Genomic DNA, 23,840 nt, shown 5'->3' with positions numbered 1-23,840 from the left:
GAAACAAGCCTGAAACCTTGATCAAAGACTGTTGACATCTAGTGGAAGCCATAGGAATTGCAATCTGGGAGCTGGAATTGCATAGGACCCATAGCTTTCCACGGGGAACCAGTACGGAAAAAAATGTATGAAATGTATGCATTCACTACTGTAAGTCGCTCTGGATAAGAGCGTCTGCTAAATGACTCAAATGTAATGTAAATGATAAGAGCATGGGTACTAAAAACAAAAATTCTGGTTGTTTTTTCTTTGGATTTTCTCCTACCATATCAATTGTGTTATAGTCTCATACATTAGTTTAACATTTCTACAAACTTCAAAGTGTTTTCTATCCAATGCTACCAATGATATGCATATCCTGGCTTCTGAGCCTGAGTAACAGACAGTTTACTTTGGGCACGTCAGTCAGGCAGAAATTCAGAAAAATAGACCCTAGTTTATTTGTCATATGCACAGGATACAATTGGTACACAGTATAATGAAATGCTTACTTGCAGGTTCACCTATCAACAATGCGACAGCAATAAGAATAGGAGTAAATATGTAAAAAATAAAAGCTCAATGGAATATAAATATAACACATTTAGCAGAAATATAAATTCAAGAAAGGCACAAACAATTTACAGTAGGATATTTACATGTGCTGGGGAGGGGGAGAATGGAGAGAAAAGTGTTGAATTATGAGGTAAGTTTCTGCAATAATTATATAAGTCCAAAAGCAGTAGTCATGGTTTGTGTGTTTGTGCATATCAAATAAAATAAAATTATATTTGTCACATGTGCTGAATACAACAAGTGTAGACTTTACCGTGAAATGCTTACTTACGAGCCCTTTCCCAGCAATGCAGTTAAAAAGTATGAAAATTAACAAATAGATCAAAAGAAAATATTAACACAATATTATATCACAATAAAATAACAATAACAGGCTATATACAAGCTATATACAATGAGAACTGGTACCGATTCAGTGTACTGGGGTACAAGATAGTTGGGGTGATTGATTAAGGGTAATACGTACATGTAGGTTTGGTTAGGTGATTGATTGATTGAATTATTATCTTCATGTAGGTAGGTGGTGAAAAGCAGAAAGTGCGGGTAGCTGTTTAATGAACTGTTCAGCAGTCTCGTAGCTTTGTGGTAGAGCTGTTCAGGAGCCTTTTGGTCCCAGACTTGGCACTCTGGTACGCTTGCCGTACGGTAGCAGAAAAAACTGACTGTGTGTGCATGTGAGTGGATGTGTGAGCGAGTGCATGTCTGCAAAGGTGTGAAAAGTCCATGCAAATAAACTGTTGGTGTAGAGGTGGTCGTCCTGGTTCAGGTGTTCAGCAGTCTGATAGCGTGTGGGTAGAAGTTGTCTCTGAGCACCGAGACTCAATGCTCTGATACCATCTGCCAAACAGTAAAGGCGTGAACAGTCTGTGGCTGGGTATGTGGGGTCCTTGATGAAGTTACGTGCCTTCCTCAGGCACCGCTTGAAGTTAATGTACTTTACGGGTGGGAGCACGGCACCAGTGATGGACAGGGACGTCTTCACCACCTGTTGAAGGTCCTTGTGGTCGAGAGTGGAGCAGTTTCCATACCAGGTTGTGATGCAGCCGGTCAAGACGCTCTCAATGGTGCAGCAGTAGAAGTTGGAGAGTATCCGGGGGGACATGCCAAATTTCTGCATCAGCCTTTGGAAGTAGAGGCGCTGTTGCTCCGCCTTGACCAGAGTGATGGTGTTGTGTGTCCATGTCAGGTTCTCTGTGATTTGGACGCAGAAGAACTTGAAGTCACTGACTCTCTCCACAGCAGTCCCATCGATGTGGATTGGGCATATCCTTCTCCCTGCTTCCTGAAGTTGACAATCACCTCTTTCTTTTTGCTGATATTGAAGGATAGGTTGTTGTCCTGGCACCGCACTGCTAGGTCTCTTACCTCTTCCCTTGTCTCATCACTGTTGTTGATTAGGCCTACAACCGTGGTGTCATCTGAAAACTTGGTGATGGAGTTGGTGTCGTGCCTGGCCCCGTGTTAAGAGTCAGTGTAGTGGAGGTATTTTTGAGAGTCAGTGTAGTGGAGGAGTTGTTGCCAATCCTCAGTTGTTGTAGCCTGTGGTCTGCCTCTATCCAGTTGCAAAGGATGGAGTCTAGACCCAGGGCCCGAGCTTGGAGGGAACAATGGTATTGAATGCTGAACTATAGTTAATGAACAGCATTCTCAAATAGGTGTTCCCCTTGTCCAGGTGTGATAGAGCTGTATGGATTGCAATGGAGATGGCATCTTGAGTGGATCTGTTGGAGTGTTAAGCAAATTGGAGTGGGTCTAGTGTGTCTGGCATGCTGGCCTTGATGTGTGCCAGCCTTTCAAAGGACTTTATGATGACAGGGGTGAGTGCAACGGGGTGAGTCATTTAGGCATGTCAGCTTGGTTTTCTTGGGCACTGGAATGATTGTGGTCTTCTAATTGTTTCTATAGAGAAGACCAATTAAGTGATGGTCAGCCATGAATGTTTTTGGCCAAATGTCTGTGTTAAGCGTTGACCTAGATTATACATATCAAATTCGGGACTGATGGCCACCACTCACGACCAACTACCAACAACTGTATGGAAACAAGGAGCAGAGATTTTGACCTATGATTGTCAATCCTGTGTGTCACCAAGGTATCACACCCACAGTATCTGGAATGAAATAGCCCTATCAGGAATAATAACTATCAGGATGATGCTCAAGATGCTTCCCATATATCAACATTCACAACGGATAGAGAAAGCAGGGGCTCACTCTCAAAAAGGACAGGAAGAAAAATGTGCTCACACTTTCAGCCAAAGTTAACTTCATGCAACACTTCCGTTTTGATGGGAAGTGCATCTCCCCAGGGAAGGAGCCAACCATCAAGATGCCACAAAATAAAGTTAATGAAGCAATACGTTTGAAATGAATTGGGTTTTTAGTTTAGGGGCAGATAAACAATTATCACTGTGATTACTATTTCGACTACTGGGGGAAAGGGACCCAAGTCACGATAACTTCTGGTAAGTAGCCTTAACATTCAGACCTAAAAAAGTTATTTCATTATTGACACATAACTAGTGACTATTAAGGTTATTTTGACTGATTTTGTATGAAGTATTGGTCAGACCATTCACTGTGACAACTACTTTGACTACTGGGGGAAAGGGACCATGGTGACCGTGTCCACAGGTAAAACAAAAACATATTCTGTTTATTTTTGCATTATTATTGAGGTTGGACTTTGAGTTAAAAGTCCCTCTCTCCTAAAGGCTGGAAATATGTATTTTTGGTCTTCACTTGCGGTAGTTTTTGTGCGTTGCACGTATTGAAAGATTGCACTGTGACAATGCTTTTGACCACTGGGGGAAAGGCACAATGGTTACCGTTTCATCAGGTAAGAAAAAGTATTATCATTTCATCAAATGTGTCAGTGATCATTCGAAAAGTCAAATACATGTCGTTTTTTTACAACTCAATTCTAGGCTTCATTTTGTCAATTTGCTAAATTGAATTGAGGATCAAAAACAGTAACAGTAGGCCTACTCTATAACAAAGGCATATTCATAATCTGGACAAAAACAACGGAAATTCATTGATGTGATTTTAAAACAAACCTTTAAAAAGTATGATATGGACAATATTAAATATCGAAATACATTGGCACAGGTTTTTGTGCATAGCCTGTATTGGTTATTTGCACTGTGACTACGGTTTTGACTACTGGGGGAAAGGGACAATGGTTACAGTTTCATCAGGTGAGACTTTGAAATGAAAATGTCGTAATCTTACAAATACATTTTGAAACCGTTTATATTTTTCTGTTTTAGGTTATTAAATTAAAGGTTTGTAACTTTTAATCTGCAATGGAATTAAGATACATGTCTATAATGAAGCCTATTTGAAGTAAAGTGTGCCAAACAAACTTAAAGTTACACATCATAACCTAACATTACAGTAAACGTAAATATCAGAAAGGGTACAAAATACTTGCGTTCCTTTTGCGCTCTTTGGTTAAGAATGGGAATAAGAGGGTATAGAACCTGGGGAGAATGTTTTTTATACCACTTGTTAAGGTAATTGAACACAGTGCTACGCTGCTTTTGACTACTGGGGTCAGGGTACAATAGTAACCGTTTCATTAGGTAAGAATCTCATTTTGGTTGATGCAAGGCATAGTTCATAGTGGAAAATGATCGCTTAAATATAAGGACAAATATATAATCAATGAAAATATTTATGTTTAATCAATCAAAGAAGTATATAGCCTACAGTCCTAACTACCTGTCTTTTATCAGTGGATATTGTATTTTACGTTTTTGATAACACATTCAACTCGGTGTAACCTATGTGCATGTATTTGGAGTGAACAATATCCTACCCTAAGTCTGGTAATAAATCATCATATATTAAACCTAGCCTACTAAATGAATGTTAAATTACCTGACGATGTAAAATAGAATAGGTCCTTAGAACTGTTAACTATTTTATTTGGTCAGTGTTGGTTGATTTATGTATTTATTTTTTCATGGTGTATTCTATAAAACTGTTGGGCTTTATGGGGTATTTGTAACACATTATTTATCTTACAGCCTCATCAACTGCTCCGACTTTGTTTCCTCTTGCGCAATGTGGCTCCGGGACCGGAGATATGATGACTCTGGGTTGCATTGCCACTGGCTTCACGCCTGCCTCCCTCACCTTCAAATGGAATGAACAAGGCGGGAATTCCCTGACTGATTTCGTTCAGTACCCTGCGGTCCAAACCAGTGGAAGCTACATGGGAGTCAGTCAACTCCGTGTAAAGAGAGCAGACTGGGACAGTAAAATCTTTGAATGCGCCGTGGAACATTCAGCTGGTTCAAAGACTGTACCAGTGAAGAAACAAGGTAAGATGTATTTGTTTATCCATTTAATAACATATGTCACTAATAATAATAATAATATATTGTTGAGTTTAATGTATTTATATCAATGTAGCCTATTAATCTACTAATTTTGTAAAAAACATAGCCTCTGTGATAATCGTAATTTGCGGGTTATTTTATGTTTAGTTTTGTTGAAAGATACATTTTTAGAAATCTAAATATTGAAGATAATAAGCTTATTAAATCTGAATAAGACATACAATTTGCACATATTTTTGCTGGAAAATTCCACTGCTGCAATTATGGACTATACAGCCTAGGCTACAATAATTTTGATGCCTACATATTACAATTGCTATCAACGCTCATGCAGTAAGTATAACACCTAAATTCCCTGACACCTTGGGGCAAATTAAACTATAAATGCATTAAAACGTAGTCATTGCTAATTGCTGTTCACTGTAACAATCAACATTTGTGTCACTGTCACCCACTGTAGAATTAACCATTTAGGCCAATTGTATAAACATTAATAGGTGTCAGTCTAGTTGTGGTGAATGTGCTATGGCACTAGGATGAGGGTTGGTTGGAGTGGCTGTAGCTTGCCCCTTTAGTTGCTGACTATTTAAGCCATCTCCCCAAGAAGGCATGCTACAAACAGTGTTGAGCTTTTTGCTTTCGTCTGCCAGCATAATTATTCTATGTCCACAGTCTAAGACTTTCTATACTTTGATACACTTTTTAAAAATGAAAGGATATTTACTTGAATACTACCGATTCAAAGTTTGGTAACAGAATGACAGCACAAACAGCACAAACCGTCATTCTGTTACACTGTTCTCCAAGTAAATGTGTTTTTGTAAAATCTTCTGTGGAAATTGTAAAAATGACTCCTTGTGGATAGAGTTGCATGGTTTGATTAACTTTGCAATCTCAGATTTTTGTTTGAAAAACATTTTAGAAGTGAAAAATCGGAGTCTCACTATCACTCTGTTACTGTGAAATTTCCCATAAGCTGTTTAGCTGTTCTATTCATCTTTACTGCGCATTTGTAGCCTATGCCAGCTTCTGCAAATGTATGTTGTTTTCTCTCTGCTTCTGCATATATATATATATATGTGTGTATGTTTGTTTTTTAGCGGAATATCTGCAGCACCCGTCTCTTTACGTAATGACCCCCTCTAAAGAGGAGATGGCAGAAAATATGACGGCTTCCTTCGCCTGCTTTGCCAATGACTTTTCACCCCGTACACACACAATCAAATGGATGAGGATGGAACAAGGAATAGAAAAAGAAGTTGTATCTGATTTCAAGAGTTCTTGTGAGAGTGAGAAGAAGAGTGACAAAACTCTGTACAGCACAACCAGCTATCTCAGGGTCAATGAGAGTGAGTGGAAGAGTGAAGAAGTAGCATTCACTTGCGTGTTTGAGAACAAAGCTGGAAATGTGAGGAGAACTGTGGGCTACACTTCATCAGATGGTGAGTAAAATACGTCAGATTATCTTCTCTTGGTATCTTATTAAAAGAGCTTCAAGAAGCAGGGATTTTGTGACAGAGCTCCAGGCCAGATTGAAAAGTTAGCACATTTTTCTAATGAGCACTTAAAGGTTTATCTTAAATTCCATCAAAATAGCTCATGCATGAAAAATGATTGATTGTGACCAGCCAGCTGGAGGGAAAACAGAATAGCCTACATTGATCCAAAACATACAAACTGTTTACATTTTAGTTGCTGTTGTCACAAACAGCTTGGTGAACATTCCTTACATCCTTTCTCAGCAGGTCCAGTCCATGCACATTCAGTAGTCATTAAGATCACCCCGCCGTCTCTTGAGGATATGCTTATGAACAAAAAAGCTGAGCTTGTGTGCGATGTCGAGGAACTAGTTCCTGGCTTCATGAGTGTCAAATGGGAAAATGACAATGGAAAGACCTTAACCAGCCGGAAGGGTGTCACTGACAGAATTGCCATACTTGACATCACTTATGAGGACTGGAGCAATGGGACAGTATTTTACTGCGCTGTAGATCACTTGGAAAACCTGGGGTCCTTGGTAAAGAAACCCTACAAGAGGGAGACCGGTAAGACAAACTGCTTTGGTTTCCCTCTCACTTTTCTTTTTACTTCATTGGGATTTCATATTTACGATGTTTCAAAACCTATCAAACAGATATCCAATTGGCCATCTTCTGGGAATTAAAAATTATGATAGGAGATTGTGTAGACTAGTGAAAAATGACTTTAATTGTCAGAGTTGCAAGGAACCCAATGGAGCTGATAGCAATTTGATCTGATTAAATCAGATGATGACTGACTGCAAAATGACAAAATGCTTGTATATGATGGGTCCCTTTGGTCTCTCAAGACGAAACTCCTGTGAGGGAAGACATTGTTTGGTTGGATTAATATAGGCAGCATTTAGCAAAATGTAAATTGTTTGCCAAGTACTTGCATGGAGAGAAGCCCTGACTGTTCTCTCGTGCTTCCAGGAGGAGATCCACAGCGTCCATCTGTCTTTCTGCTGGCCCCAGCAGAAAAAACTAGTGATAATACGGTGACCCTGACTTGCTACGTCAAAGACTTCTACCCCAAGGAAGTTTTAGTGGCTTGGCTTATTGATGATGAGCCGGTGGAGAGAACGAGCAGTTCAGCATTGTACCAATTCAACACCACTAGCCAGATTCAAACAGGAAGGACCTACTCTGTCTACAGTCAGCTCACATTTAGCAATGACTTGTGGAAGAACAAAGAAGTGGTGTATAGCTGTGTAGTTTACCACGAAAGCATGATCAAGTCCACAAAAATTCTTATGAGAACCATTGACAGAACCTCAAACCAACCCTACCTAGTTAACCTCAGCTTGAATGTGCCTCAGAGCTGCAAGGCCCAGTAGAGGTTGTGTTGTGTTTTGTTGATGTGTGTTGCTGTGTGTTACCTCTGCTGTTTGTGTTTGTGACATAACATGTTGTGTGTCTTTTAAGTGCAGAATCAAAATCCAAATAAAAACTTTAAATCATTAATCCTGTTTATGTACTGTATGTCATGCAGTTCCTACTCATGTCTGTCCCGTCTCCCCACTTTTGTGCAAAGCTTCAGTATCTCTGTTTGGGGAAAATGTCAACTCTCACACTACTAGAACTAATGATAAAGTGACAATACAAGTCAAACAAAGTATTGATGCTTTACATTTGCAATCAGGTCACAATTATCATGCAATATATCTGTAATACAATAATGGTGGACACTGAATGATGTATTAGTATAAAGATTATTTTGCACACTGAGCTATAGTCTTGTACACAATAGAGAAGTGTTGTACACTCACATTGTTAAAATGTTCCCCTGATGACAGGAATGAACTACAGAAGTGTAGCTCTAGCATTAGCCACCCAGTTATCTGCTCTTTCAGATATTCTCCTCATGTCTTTGGTGTAATCAGATGTAGTGCATTGAACTTAATCAGGTGTTCCTGTCTTCTTGTTGTTTGGCTTTGTGTGCTTCTGTTCTCTCCACTGGGTTTCACCTATAGAAATGCTATATGTCTGTTCTATTGATTCAAAGTCTACCACCATGGGTTTGGAAATGGATGAGATATGACTAGGGTTCGTTCACAAGAAGCAAGCCAAGCCAAGTAGAAGTTGGAAGTCCCCATTGATCGGCAAGTGTGCCGTTTGACCAAAGCAAGTCAGGGTCACCTTCACTGCTGGTTTGATATCCTCATGTTTTAGATTTTCAATGTGTTGCATTCGTTAAGTAATAACTCAGTAATTGATGAAAGGTCATAGGGGGTGAGGCAGAAAAAAAATGCTCAAGTCCAATAGACAAAGCATGCTTTACATTTTTTTCTCATGTCCTACCAAATATCACAGTATTATCTATGACTGATACCGGAGACAGTATTATCTATGACGGAGTACGGAGAAAAAAAGTGTATGAACTGTATGCATTCACTACTGTAAGTCGCTCTGGATAAAAGCGTCTGGTAAATGGCTAAAATGTAAATGTAAATGCATGACTGATACCGGAGACAGTATTATCTATGACTGATACCGGAGACAGTATTATCTATGACTGATACCGGAGACAGTATTATCTATGACTAATACCGGAGACAGTATTATATATGATTGATACCGGAGAGAGTATTATCTATGACTAATACTGGAGACAGTATTATCTATGACTAATACCGGAGACAGTATTATATATGATTGATACCGGAGAGAGTATTATCTATGACTAATACCGGAGACAGTATTATCTATGACTAATACCGGAGACAGTATTATATATGATTGATACCGGAGAGAGTATTATCTATGACTAATACCGGAGACAGCTGTACTATGCATGGTTTCCCATAAAACAGTTCAAAGTATACCCATTCCAACCATTTGACACGTATTGATAGCCCCTTTAGATCTGCAATGAACAGTAAGGGTAGGATACATGCAATACGGTGAAAACTCCCTCTTGTTAACAATATGGCTGGAGCTATGGCAGCACTAAGATCTATAACAAATACTTTCAGATTTCTTAGGAGCCATCAAGAAGTGTCCAGAAGTTGGGGTTTGTGATTGGGTTTCAGACTGGGCACCAGAGTGATGAGTAACCGTTTTGACTGCCTACTGACACTGTTCTTATATCCATATGCAGAGTGTCTCGTGTTGACTGACTGTCCATGCAGCAACACCATAGAAACCGACAGGGACAGCATGGGGAAAACAGCCTTCACCTTCATCATACTCTTCCTCATAACTCTGCTGTATGGCGTTGGAGCAACTGCCATCAAGGTAATACCTTGTTGGGAATCTGGGGTTTTTACTAAATGGGATAAGCTTTTGTCAGATTTGACTTTTTGTAGCAGGTTAGGGTAACCTAGTCAGTTGTTTTGCACATTTAACCCAACCCCTCTGAATCAGAGAGGTGCAGGGGGCTGCCATAACCAACACATCTTCAGAGCTGAGGGAGATGTGGGTTAACTGCCTTGCTCAGGGGCAGAACAACAGATTTGTACCTTGTCAGCTCAGGGACTCGAACCAGCAACCTTTCGGTTACTGACCCAATGCTCTAATCACTAGTCTACCTGCCGCAACAGGTTAGGAGAATTATCGTAGCAGGTTAGGATAATTAGGTTAAGGTTAGGAAAGAGGTTAGGGTTAGCTAAAATGCAAAAATAAAGTTAACTTGACAAAAGCTGTATCCCTTATAGCCATGACCGTAGTGTGGGAAGAGTAATGTGAAAGGAAGACATTTTGGTTTTGAAAGTTCCATAGTCTGGATGGATCCACATTCAAACAAACAAACATGTATACGTGGTAGAACTTTCAGTAGCAACATGAACAGATTCTAGCAAGATAAGAATGTACACATAGGCCTATTTTGTGTGTTGCAATTCTCTGCAAGAGGCATACTAGTGAGAGGGAATAAGCTAAATATATTATCTATAACTTACATTATAACTATATTATTATATAGGCCTAATAGTTATATTATATATAAGTATAGTTAATTACACAAGTCATTTCTTTGAAGTGTCAGCTAATACAAATAATAATTGCATCTAAATAGATGTCACAATTATTGTAAGTAATTTAAGTGAACAAATGTTTGCTTCTTATTTCAGGTGAAATGAAGAAACTGAGTTTGAAGTACTTGAAGAAGATATAACTTTTCATACTTGCAATATATGAATGGATACAATATATGTAACTGTTCTCCTGCTTGTCTTTATTGTTGATTTTGTTTGAATAGTTCAACTGTAGAGGTTAGATTTGTAAATATTTCATTGTGCCTTTTTAAACTATTAAGATAATAAAAGTGTAACTGAAGTGAACAGCAGTGTATTGTTCTTCCCTTAGCATTTCTCCATTCATTAGAAAGAAAATGCAGCTAGAATGATGCATTATAATGTATTATAAACATTGAAGAAACACATTTCTTATTTGCGGTTACATTAGTAGAAGTGTTTTAAAAGTTATTTTAGAACTGTGTGGCTGTTGTGATGTGTGGGTGAATCTACAGTAAGTAATCTACAACTTATTTTTGCTGGATGCTGTTTGCATACTGGGTTCTGCATGAACACATCTGGAATCAGTGGGCCTTGCTACACTTGGCATGCAAACTATTCAGAAATAGCTTGATGGGTTGTCAAGACAATGAAAATATAACACCAAGTGGAAAGAAGTTACATAACAGAAGTAAAGAAAATAACTCTTAATGTAAATAGCTCGGAAACATGCAAAAGACAACTGATTTCCTTAAGCAGAACTAGACCTCACACCTGGCTTCTGATACACACGGTTGCTCAGCAACATGTTTCACTTCTGTTTTTTGGGATGCTTTTTTGGGACCAGGGTGTTACCCCACGCTTCTGCCTGCTGCATTCCCTGTTCGCTGAGGCATGTCCTGCTCTAACACCTGCGTTTCACAACCCTCCAACTCCAAATCTGACCACTACCATTACCAGTTCTCAAGGTCCAGCCAGCCAGCTCCCTAATAGGTCCATAGCGCCATCTAGGCTATGTTAAAAGTCATTACACTCAGCTCAGGCCTGGTTTTCATAGACTGGGTTACATTAAACTGCATAAAAAAAGGTATGAAGAATTTGATTAAAAGTTTACAATCTGACTTTGGTTTACATCTTGTTAATCACCAAATCGGGAAAAATTGTAAAGTCAAAAGTGGCCCTGAATTTTCCTCCTCCTTCCACTTTGTATTAGTGCAGCGGGTCATTCCTCCAAATATCACCCTGTATCCTCTCTGGGAGGAACTGGAGGGAGGATCGAAGGTGGGACTCCTCTGCATTCTGAGTGAATTCTACCCTGACAAGCTCAGTGTGGAGTGGCTGCTGGATGACAAGACTGTGACCACCTATCCAGTCCAGCGGAAGCTGCAGAGTGTAGAAGGTGAGGAGAAAACTTTCAGCCTGAACAGCCAGCTGGAGCTGGACCAGAGCCAATGGACTCAAGGGTCAGAGGTCACATGCAAGGCCATCCACAATGCAGCACAAGGACCACATCCAGGAACAACAGTCTCCAGGACAATTAGCATTTGCTCAGGTGGGTTTCAGTGACAGAACTGTGTATTAGGTCAGAGGATGGGTATAGAAAACTGTACAATTGAAAGACATAGTAACAATCTAAATCTGACTTCTCCATCTGTTTTGCTCTCAGCTTTTCCCTCGTCGACTCCATCCCTCCACCTGGAGACCCCCAGGTTCAGGACAGTGATGACACAGACTGAGGTAACAGCTACATGTGTGGTCCACTCTGCGTATGACGCCAAAGTGTCCTGGCATCTGGATGGAAAAGACCCAACCAGCAGGACCCCAGTGAACCAGGCCAGCAGCACAACTCAGAGCATCAGCAGTAACCTGACTCTTCCCTCAAGCCAATGGAAAACCCTGAACACAATAACATGCAGAGCTGAACATCGCTGCTTCAACCCCACACAGAGGACCAGCAATGTTAATGGTTAGAATGTATCTATTTTCTCATATACTCAGAGATACTGCAGCAGCAAAGCTGCCATGTCTTTCAACAAGTCTACCACATAAAAGAAATGTATAGTATATTGTCATTAAGTCAGATGAATATTCCTTTCTCCTGTTGATCCCTCTCCTCTGTGTGTGTGTTCTCCAGGACCTGCAGTGACCAGCACTCCCACAGTTCTGATCAGGAGGTCTCTCCCAGACTTACTGGATGGAGACAGTGCTGTGCTGGAGTGTGCCATCACACAACTCTCCTCCAGTGACCTCTACGTCACCTTTCAGGCCAATGGGGTTGATTTCCCTGAGAAACAGTATGTAGATCTGCCTGCCTCCAAAGACCACCATTCACTCACCAGACGGTTCTCTATACCCACATCACACTGGAAGAAAGAAAACACTTTCACCTGTAAAGTGAACCAAGGCTACTCCAACAGCTGGGTGTCTAACTCCACAGGAACACTTTTTGGTGGGTCAACTTCTCTCGTCGTTACCTTATGATACCATTTCAATCTTTTATGTAATTAGGCCTACCAACATGAAATTAAGTTTCCATTGTTTGTTGTATAGTCTTAATTTAGCACTCCATAGGTCTAAAATTGAAAAGTGTTTGTGTTGTTTCCAGGTGAACTGTCCATGGAACTCCTTCTAGTCCCTAATGAGGAGATGTCAGGCTCAGGGACCCAGAAACTCATGTGTTCTGGGCGGGGCTTCAACCCTCAGATCAAGTGGCTGTCTGGGTCTAAACAGAGGTCTGCAGCAGACAATGAGAGAAGGATGAGGGAAGACGGACATGTGGCAGTAACCAGTCATATCACAGTAACACAGCAGGAGTGGAATGAGGGGAAGGACTTCATCTGTGAGGTCATAGACAAAGATCTTCAGAAAACTGTCAGGAAGAGCACCAGTTTATGCACAGGTAGTTTGTAAACTTACAGAAGCCCCTTACCTGTTTAAAGTGTTGCTTCAAAAGTCATAAATCATAACCTAATTACCTTGGAGTATAAAAAACTATGATTTGATTTTATCTCCACACTCATCTGATTTGCTCTCAGCTTTTCCCTCGTCTACTCCATCGCTCCACCTGGAGACCCCCAGGTTCAGGACAGTGATGACACAGACTGAGGTAACAGCTACATGTGTGGTCCACTCTGCGTATGACGCCAAAGTGTCCTGGCTTCTGGATGGAAAAGACCCAACCAGCAGGACCCCAGTGAACCAGGCCAGCAGCACAACTCAGAGCATCAGCAGTAACCTGACTCTTCCCTCAAGCCAATGGAAAACCCTGAACACAATAACATGCAGAGCTGAACATCGCTGCTTCAACCCCACACAGAGGACCAGCAATGTTAATGGTTAGAATGTATCTATTTTCTCATATACTCAGAGATACTGCAGCAGCAAAGCTGCCATGTCTTTCAACAAGTCTACCACATAAAAGAAATGTATAGTATATTGTCATTAAGTCAGATGAATATTCCTTTCTCCTGTTGATCCCTCTCCTCTGTGTGTGTGTTCTCCAGGACCTGCAGTGACCAGCACTCCCACAGTTCTGATCAGGAGGTCTCTCCCAGACTTACTGGATGGAGACAGTGCTGTGCTGGAGTGTGCCATCACACAACTCTCCTCCAGTGACCTCTACGTCACCTTTCAGGCCAATGGGGTTGATTTCCCTGAGAAACAGTATGTAGATCTGCCTGCCTCCAAAGACCCCCATTCACTCACCAGACGGTTCTCTATACCCACATCACACTGGAAGAAAGAAAACACTTTCACCTGTAAAGTGAACCAAGGCTACTCCAACAGCTGGGTGTCTAACTCCACAGGAACACTTTTTGGTGGGTCAACTTCTCTCGTCGTTACCTTATGATACCATTTCAATCTTTTATGTAATTAGGCCTACCAACATGAAATTAAGTTTCCATTGTTTGTTGTATAGTCTTAATTTAGCACTCCATAGGTCTAAAATTGAAAAGTGTTTGTGTTGTTTCCAGGTGAACTGTCCATGGAACTCCTTCTAGTCCCTAATGAGGAGATGTCAGGCTCAGGGACCCAGAAACTCATGTGTTCTGGGCGGGGCTTCAACCCTCAGATCAAGTGGCTCTCTGTGTCTGCAGCAGCCTATGAGATTAGGTCTAAACAGAGGTCTGCAGCAGACAATGAGAGAAGGATGAGGGAAGACGGACATGTGGCAGTAACCAGTCATATCACAGTTACACAGCAGGAGTGGAACCAGGGGAAGGACTTCACCTGTGAGGTCATCGACAAGTATCTTCAGAAAGAGGACCTTCAGAAAGTCAGAATGAGCATCAATATATGTGCAGGTAGTTTTTGGTATTATGACATATTCTATCCTTGAGCAGTGATATACACCTATAGCCTGAACATCATTCAGTAATGTATGCATTCTTTAGAGCAATATCTGAACGTGGCTTAACACACTCAATTCCCTTTCCTCTCAGTGACTCCAATATCCTCTCAGAAAGTAGCGGTGTACCTACAGGGACCCACTCTTCAGGAGCTGAGGACAGATGGACAGGTGCCTGTCACCTGCCTGCTGGTGGGTCCCAGCCTTGGGGACTTTTCTGTCAGCTGGAAGGTGGATGGGTTTGTGGCTTCTCAAGGTGGGGTCACACGGGCCCCAAAGGACCATTCCAATGGGACACAGACTGAGCAGATCATGTTTAATGTGTCTGCGAGGGATTGGCATGCACACAAACTTGTGTCTTGTGAGGTGAAGCACCGCTGCTCCAGCCAAGCCCAGGTGGAGCATATCACCAAATGCAGAGGTAGGCTAATTGAATACTCAATTGGTACACATAACCCAGAATGCTGATTTTGATACATACATACATCTTTGTGCATGCTATTATGTCGGTGCCTATCTGACATATTAATAAACAATATATTTCTGTTACATTTTGTTGAATAGGCCTAAAATTAACTAACTTATCACTTTCCTTTTCATTTGTTTTGTTCCTCCAGATCCCAAGCCACCCTCTATAAAGATAGTGAGACCATCAGTTTCTGATCTATGGGGGTCAAATAATGCCACACTGCTTTGCTTGGTGTCTGGGTTCTTCCCCTCTGATGTAATAGTGAATTGGGAGAAGGCTGGCAGTCGTCTACCTTTTTCTCGCTACTCCAGTATCCCATCAGTCCTTTATGCAGGGAGCAGCACCTACTCCATGAACAGTAGACTCATCGTGCCCAGGTCCGAGTGGGATCACAACTCCAATTACTCCTGTGCTGTCAGACACGAGTCGTCCGAGAGACCTATCACCAGCACAATAGAGAATGTATTTGGTGAGTGGACTGTTGATTTGAACAGTGGCATGAATTAGATTGTAATAACATGTACTGATAAATAGTAATAATGTTGGTTGATGGTTGATAATGTTGTCTAAAGACTTGGAGAGTATAGATGAGAACAATACCAGAGATATGCGGTTAGTGTGTCTCCCAATATATTTTAATTGTAGTGCACAATGCCCATTTTGTGCATCCCATGTCTATTTTGAGTTCTCTCTTTCATGCCCTGCAGTAGGTCAACAGATAGGCTATTCAATGCCCAAAACACTTTGTCAAAAATAATGTAATTATGACAGAAATTAAGGCTAGGTCAGCAGAGCACTCTTGAGATGCATTTAGAATTGACATCAGACCATTTCCTATATTAATATTTTTATAAACACCTCAGAATAACATTTACTCAGTGTATTCCTAAATTAGTCAAATGATCAATCCTGTTGGATTTGCTAACTAAAATCGTATTGGCTCGCTGGTTAAGTTTATCGAGCTGGCTAACCCAGCTAGCCAAGCTATATTGTTATGCTAGCTAGTACTGTAATTTGGTAATTGTTCTCACAAGCAAAACAATACAAGTAGATATTAATTATAACTCATAAGTGTAAACATGTAAAAATGAATCTATTTGATTTGAGTGGTTAAAATGACGTACCGATATATCCTTTCTTCTCAGCAAGTTTTCAACTCAAAGGTTCCGAAGTTTTGGGGCCGAACTCACTTGCGGTCGAGTGCCGCACGGGACAGAACGTACAGTCTAGACAGGACAGAAACATTGCAAATGCAAACCCTAGTGTCAATGATACAACACCACCACCACCAATAATAATCTATGTTGCTTGCAGCAAAGGAGCGGATTCCAGATTCACATACGACAAGGATTTCGAAAAAGTAGATATACTGTAGCTACAAAATACAGCTGAAGTTGGACATTTACATACACCTTAGCCAAATAAATTTAAACTCAGTTTTTCACAATTCCTGACATTTAATCCTAGTAAAAATGGTCCTGTCTTAGGTCAGTTAGGATCGCCACTTTATTTTAAGAATGTGAAATGTCAGGATAATAGTAGAGTGAATGATTTATTTCAGCTTTTATTTCTTTCATCACATTCCCAGAGGGTCAGAAGTTTAGATACACTCAATTAGAATTCAGTAGCATTGCCTTTAAATTGTTTAATGTGGGTCTAATGTTCCGGGTAGCCTTCTACAAGCTTTGCACAATAAGTTGGGTGAATTTTGGCCCATTCCTCCTGACAGAGCTGGAGTTACGGAGTCAGGTTTGTAGGCCTCCTTGCTCGCACATGCTTTTTCAGTTCTGCCCACACATTTTCTATAGGATTGAGGTCAGGGCTTTGTGATGGCCACTCCAATACCTTGACTTTGTTGTTCTTAAGCCATTTTGCCACAACTTTGGAAGTACGCTTGGGGTCATTGTCCATTTGGAAGACCCATTTGCAACCAAGCTTTAACTTCCTGACTGATGTCTTGAGATGTTGCTTCAATGTATCCACTTAATTTTCCTACCTCATGATGCCATCTTTTTTGTGAAGTGCACCAGTCCCTCCTGCAGCAAAGCACCCCCACAACATGATGCTGCCACCCCCGTGCCTCACGGTTGGGATGGTGTTCTTCTGCTTGCAAGCCTCCCCCTTTTTCCTCCAAACATAACGATGGTCATTATGGCCAAACAGTTCTATTTTTGCTTCACCAGACCAGACTACATTTCTCCAAAAAGTATGATCTTTGTCCCTATGTACAGTTGCAAACTGTAGTCTGGCTTTTTTATGGCGGTTTTGTTGCAGTGGCTTCTTTCTTGCTGAGCAGCCTTTCAGGTTATGTCAATATAGGACTCGTTTTATTGTGGATATAGGTACTTTTGTACCTGTTTCCTCCAGCATCTTCACAAGGTCCTTTGCTGTTGCTCTGGGATTGATTTGCACTTTTCACACCAAAGTACGTTTATCTCTAGGAGACAGAACACGTCTCATTCCTGAGCGGTATGACGGCTGCGTGGTCCCATGGTGTTTATACTTGCGTACTATTGTTTGTACAGCTGAACATGGTACCTTCAGGCCTTTGGAAATTGCTCCCAAGGATGAACCAGACTTGTGGCGGTCTTCAATTGTTTTTCTGAGGTCTTGGCTGATTGGCCATGACATCATTTTCTGGAATTTTCCAAGCTGTTTAACGGCACAGTCAACTTAGTGTATGTAAACTTCTGACCCACTGGAATTGTTATACAGTGAGTTATAAGTGAAATAATCTGTCTGTTAACAATTGTTGGAAAAATTACTTGTGTCATGCACAAAGTAGATGTCCGAACCGACTTGCCAAAACTATAGTTTATTAACAAGAAATGTGTGGAGTGGTTGAAAAACGAGTTTGAATGACTCCAACCTAAGTGTATGTAAACTTCCGACTTCAACTGTACATCCTTCATTCAGTCATCATCACTCATAAAAATCAAATAAAAGTTTATTGGTCACCTACACAGTTTTGTTGATGTTATCGCAGGTGCAGCGAAATGTTTATGTTTCTAGCTCCAACAATGCAGGAATATCAGGCAATACAATAATAATACACACATAATCAAAAAGTTAAAAATTAAAACATATTGAAATCTCCAATCTATCAAGTTTTCCCATGATCAAATACCATTACCCCAGTTCCTGTCCTGATCCAGCATCCATGCTCTACTCAGTTTCTCTCCCAGACTGTCAGTTATACAGCCCCCTCTCTCCCCTCCCAGTTTCTCTTCCAGACTATCAGTCATACGTCCCCCTCTGTCCCCAGTCTCATCCACTCCAGTCTCTCCTTCCATGACTCTCACTATCTCTCTCTCCAGGCTCAGTGACCCCCTCTGCACCAACAGCAACCCTGCTCCAGGGTCCTAGTGAGCTCGTCTGCCTGGTGCTTGGCTTCAGCTCTTCGGACATCAACATCACCTGGCTGCTGGACAACGTCACAGAGCTGTGGAACAACAACACTAGCACCACCTACAGGGCACCAGGAGGAAAGTTCGGCATCAGGAGCCACCTGAGCCTGGCACACCAGGACTGGACACCGGGGGCTGTTTACACCTGCAGGGTGACCCACACCACCCAGACTCTGGCCCTGAACATATCCAAACCAGGTGTCTGTCTGTCTGTTCACTCAATTCTGATACAATAACATTTTCCTGGTGCTAGCCTCTTTCTAGCCTCTTTCACCATTGTAATAGAGCGTTACAGTTTGGATTCCAGGCAAGCCTGTTTCTGCAACACTTTCTCAATGAAAATCTCCTTTTTTCCTTTTGAGTAGTGCTCTTTGGGGTGGAGGGTGTCTTCTTTGACGAGAACAGGTCTGACCCCATTCTGGCGGACACTGCAGAGGAGAACTGGAACATGGCCTGCATCTTCCTGGTCCTCTTCCTCATCTCCCTCCTCTACAGCATCACAGTCACTCTGGTCAAGGTGAGAGGAAGGATATAACCACCTCACAGGTTTTCACTGCCTGGCTTTGAAGTGCAAATATATGTTTGTACGATTAGCGTAAAACAATAAATATAAGAATGCATTCTTATATCCCAGTGTGTCTTTACTGCGAATGTCATCCCACACAGAGGGTATTCAGATTATCTTCATGTTCAATATAAATCAAATTGGTCTACCTAGAGGCTATCTGTTTTTGTTTTTTGTATTTTGTATGTCACTGCAACCTCATTATCACACTTACTTGCATTTTATTGCTGGTTAAGCCACAGTTACATTTTGAATATAAAACAAGCATTACAAGGTTTTCACAACAACTTATACTTACTTACATTTTTCTTTTCTTTTTTTCAGACAAAATGATGACTTCAGGACACTTCCATATGACAGAACCCTTCAACTGGAAAGGAAACCATTTATTTCAACCTTTTCTTATACAATCACAACACGTTTCTTTACAACATTGCATAGATTGAATTTCTTACGGTTTCCTGTAGCAGGTTTGATGACAGGGAATTGTTCTTGTTTTTATTCCCCACAAAGACAGACAATGTGGTGGTGCGCTTACTTGCTCTCATCTCTTGTTAATGCATTATAGAATTTTTGAGCAGAGATAAAAAGGGATGTTTAACCGCTATTAAATAAAGCATACCATTACGCTTTATGATGAAGTGTTTAGACACCAGTTATTGCTGAATTATCTGCTGATAATAAAACATTATTTCAAACAACCTACTTTGTCCTCCCTCTTGAGTGTTATTTGTAGTTTATTGATCACAGTCTTGTTGTGCGTGTGTATTTGGTGGGGGGATTCATCTTAGCCAGGGGAGGCGTATCTCTGTGAATCTTAATCACACAAAGCCTATTATTTGGCAGGGAATACTATTTGTAGATCAGCCTCCCCTGGTTTAGGTGACCCCCCAAACACACACGCACAACCAGATTGGAGACAGCTTATGTCAATTAAATACAATATCTTATTTCCCCCTTTGCTGTCATGCACCTTGTTTCATCACTGTAACCACATTGTTGCCCACTAGAGGACGCCACAAGACTGTGGTGCATCTGACTGTGGGGCTGGTACATTTCCCATGTGAAAGGCCAATCATGTGTGGCAATGGTCACTGGTCTGTATGCAGATGCTCACCAGTAGGAAATCAACTGGAAATATTAGCTGGCTGCATTCAGGGAAGGTCCCCATGAATACAGAGGAAGAGACAGTTATTCTCAAAATGTCTGCATATGTCAGCAAGAATATCTGTTAGAGTGTGTGTGTGTATGTCTGGAGGGTTTGAAGGAATTCACATCTGGGAGGGAAGAGACTGAGTTCACCCAGCCTCCCAATTGGCTGGCTCTCGTGTAATCTGGCATCGTAAGTACTCTGATTGGCTCAGACCGCCGTGGCTCGTGGCTGAGGACCAAAGCTGTGACACTGTTGCCGGGACAGAGTCACAACATGTTGCCAACTGACGTGCCAAGGGGCTGGCGACAGGGGAGAGGAGGGCACAATGCCCAGCAGGCTGCGCATCCAGCAGCATCTCCCTGTCTGATTAAACAGCATGATCATTACACAGGTGCACCTTGTGCTGCGGAAAACAAAAGGTCACTCTAAAACGTGCAGTTTTGTCACACAATACAAGGCCACAGATGTCTCAAGTTTTGAGGGAGCATGCAGTTGGCCTGCTGACAGGAGGAATGTCCACCAGAGCTGTTGCCAGCAGTCGCAGGTTTAGAACTACTGAATTTATTTAAGCACCATAGATCAAAGTGGGACGAAACCCAAACACTGTTGTGCTCAAAATATCTTCATAAACAAAAAGGCACAGGGCGAACCCAAAGTGAAAAATATAAAGTACTCAGGAAATAGTAGGAGAGATTACTCTCAGGAAAACAAGTAACATTTACAATGACAGACAAAGACAAATGGCAGAGGGAGTATATATACAGTGATAGAGTGGGGATTGAAACCAGTTGTGTGTAATGATGATGAGACATGCCCGGGGTTGATGAGTGAAGGGCGTTTGCCAGCAGTAGGTTTGGCAGCAGCTAGAAGGCCGGCGACGTCGAAAGCCTGAGCTGGACAGGAGGGGGAGCCAAAGCGAAGGCTGGTGTGACACTACACATCCGGCTTCTTCACCAGGGATATTGCCTGTGACCAGCCATTCGGACAGCTGATGAAACTGCACAATAGAAGAATTTCGGCTCAAACCATCTCAGGGAAGCTCATTTGCGTGCTCGTTGTCCTCACCAGGGTCTTGACCTGACTGCAGTTCGGCATCGTAACTGACTTCAATGGGCAAATTCTCACCTTCGATGGCCACTGGCATGCTGGAGAAGTATGCTCTTCATGGATGAATCCAGGTTTCAACTATACCGGGCAGATGGCAGACAGTGTGTATGGTGCCTTGTGGGCGAGTGGTTTGCTGATGTCAACCTTGTGAACGGAGTTCTTCATGGAGGCGGTGGGGTTATGGTACGGGCAGGCATAAGCTACAGATGACGAACACAATTGCATTTTATCAATGGCAATTTGAATGCACAGAGATACTGTGATGAGATCCTGAGGCCCATTGTCGTGCCATTGATCTGGTGCCATCATCTCATGTTTCAGCATGATAGTGCACAGTCAAATGTCACAAGGATCTGTACTCTTTCTTTCATGGCCTGGACACTCAGACATGTCACCCACTGAGTATGTTTTGGATGCTCTAGATCAACGTGTACTACAGTATGTTCCAGTTCCCGCCAATATCCAGCAACTTCGCACAGCCATTGAAGGGGAGTGGGACAACATTCCACAGGCAACAATCAACAGCCTGATCAACTTTATGCGATAGACGTGTCGCACTGCATGAGTTAAATGGTGGTTGCACCAGATTCTGGCTGGTTTTCTGATCCAATCCACTAGCTTTTTTGAAAGGTATTTGTGACAAACAGATGCATATCTGTATTCATATCTGTATTTAGTCATGTGAAATCCATAGATTGAGGCATAATACATTTATTTTAATTGAGTGATGTCCTTATATGTACTGTAACTCAGTAAAATCTTTGAAATTGTTGCATGTTGCTTTTATATTTTTGTTCAGTGTACATGCAAAAACACAGATATCACATCAAAACAACTCATTCTGACATCTCCCTGCAATAGAGCAAGCTGGGAAATATTATATGTTTCTATGTAGAACACTTCTTGTCCTCCAAATAATCCTTCTTGCCTTCCAAATAATCATCAAAGAACCCTTTGTTCCACAAACAGTTCTTAGAATGTTAAAGATTCTAGGTAGAACTCTTTGCTTTTCAAACAATTGTCTTCCAAAAACAGTTCTTCTGATCAAAACGGTTCTTGTGTAAGGGAGTGCGTAACTGGCAGCAGGGAAGTCAGGCGCAGGAGAGCAAAACTTGGTAATCAACGGAGCAGTTTCCGGTAACCAGAATCACAAACAAATGGGTACAAAACCCGTCGCACACCAGAGAAAACGTGCACATGCACTTACAATAAACAATTCCGCACAAAGACATGGGGGGGAACAGAGGGTTAAAATACACAACATGTAATGAGGGAAATTGAGACCAGGTGTGTGAGAAGACAAGACAAAACAAATGAAAAATTAAAAGTGGATCGATGATGGCTAGAAGACCGGCAACACTGACCACCGAACGCCGCCCGAACAAGGAGAGGAACCGACTTCGGCGGAAGTCGTGACAGTACCCCCCCTTGACGTGTGGCTCCAGCAGTGCGCCGACACCGGACTCGGGGACGACCCGTAGGGCGAGGCGCAGGGCGATCCGGACGGAGACGGGGGAACTCCTGCAGCATTGAAGGGTCCAACACGTCCTCGACCAGAACCCAGCACCTGATGCCAAGGCGCAAGAACCGGCTGGTACCCCAGGGCGCACTGGAAGGGGGAGAGGTTAGTGGAGGAGTGGCAGAGCGAGTCTGTGCCATCTCGGCCCAGGTCACGAACGCCACCCACTCCCCCGGCCGGTCCTGGCAATAAGACCACAGAAACCTGCCCACATCCTGGTTTACTCTCGCCACCTGCCCATTACTCTCGGGGTGACACCTCGATGTGAACTGGGGACCTCGATCAGACACTATATCCTCAGGCACCCCGTAGTGCCAGAAGACGTGCGTAAACAAGGCCTCCGCATTCTGTAGGGCCGTAGGGAGACCGGGCAGAGGGAGGAGACGGCAGGACTTAGAGAACCGATCCACAACGACCAGGATCGCGGTGTTGCCCTGTGAGGGGGGAGATCAGTAAGGAAATCCACTGACAGGTGCGACCACGGCCGTTGTGGAACAGGTAAGGGGTGTAGCTTCCCTCTGGGCAGGTGCCTAGGAGACTTACACTGGGCGCACACCGAGCAGGGGGAAACATAAACCCTTACGTCCTTAGCCAAGGTAGGCCACCAATACATCCCTCTCAAACAGCGCACTGTCCGACCAATCCCAGGATGACCAGAGGAGGGTGACGTGTGGGCCCAATAGATCACCCGGTCACGGACAGCAGACGGGACGTACAGGCGCCAAGTGGGACACTGGATGGGAGTGGGCTCTGTACATAACGCCTGCTCAATGTCCGCGTCCAGCTCCCACACCACCGGCGCTACCAGGCAGGAGGCCGGAAGTATGGGAGTATGATCCATGGACTGCTCCTCTGTGTCATACAGCTGGGACAGTGCGTCTGACTTCACGTTCTGG

At 42.4% G+C, this 23,840-nt stretch overlaps 1 protein-coding gene across 6 annotated transcripts in view; it reads left to right on the top strand.

The window, feature by feature from the left end:
* The window catches only part of LOC106606764 (uncharacterized), a 51,883-nt gene extending 32,017 nt beyond the window's left edge, over positions 1-19,866 (top strand). The window contains exons 1-14 of one of the 6 annotated variants that reach the window (XM_082976425.1): positions 2,795-3,019; positions 4,589-4,885; positions 11,590-11,928; positions 12,043-12,342; positions 12,511-12,825; positions 12,982-13,275; positions 13,412-13,711; positions 13,880-14,194; positions 14,351-14,680; positions 14,819-15,145; positions 15,342-15,662; positions 18,511-18,798; positions 18,966-19,117; positions 19,490-19,866. In XM_082976425.1, coding sequence (XP_082832551.1) covers positions 4,648-4,885; positions 11,590-11,928; positions 12,043-12,342; positions 12,511-12,825; positions 12,982-13,275; positions 13,412-13,711; positions 13,880-14,194; positions 14,351-14,680; positions 14,819-15,145; positions 15,342-15,662; positions 18,511-18,798; positions 18,966-19,117; positions 19,490-19,498 — 3,528 coding nt within the window. In that variant the 5' untranslated portion in view covers positions 2,795-3,019; positions 4,589-4,647 and the 3' untranslated portion in view covers positions 19,499-19,866. Of the gene's footprint in view, positions 1-2,794; positions 3,020-3,057; positions 3,394-3,422; positions 3,755-3,819; positions 4,142-4,588; positions 4,886-11,589; positions 11,929-12,042; positions 12,343-12,510; positions 12,826-12,981; positions 13,276-13,411; positions 13,712-13,879; positions 14,195-14,350; positions 14,681-14,818; positions 15,146-15,341; positions 15,663-18,510; positions 18,799-18,965; positions 19,118-19,489 lie in introns of those variants that run through there. The other 5 variants (XM_082976424.1, XM_082976423.1, XM_082976421.1 and 2 more) reach the window with 5 other exon arrangements.
* The last annotated feature ends 3,974 nt before the right edge of the window (positions 19,867-23,840 follow it).

Source organism: Salmo salar, chromosome 06, assembly GCF_965601325.2.
Source record: "Salmo salar chromosome 06, fSalSal1, whole genome shotgun sequence".
Lineage (NCBI taxonomy): Eukaryota > Metazoa > Chordata > Actinopteri > Salmoniformes > Salmonidae > Salmo > Salmo salar.
The sequence above is the reverse complement of the archived record's forward strand: the minus strand, read 5'-3'. Positions and strand labels throughout refer to the sequence as shown.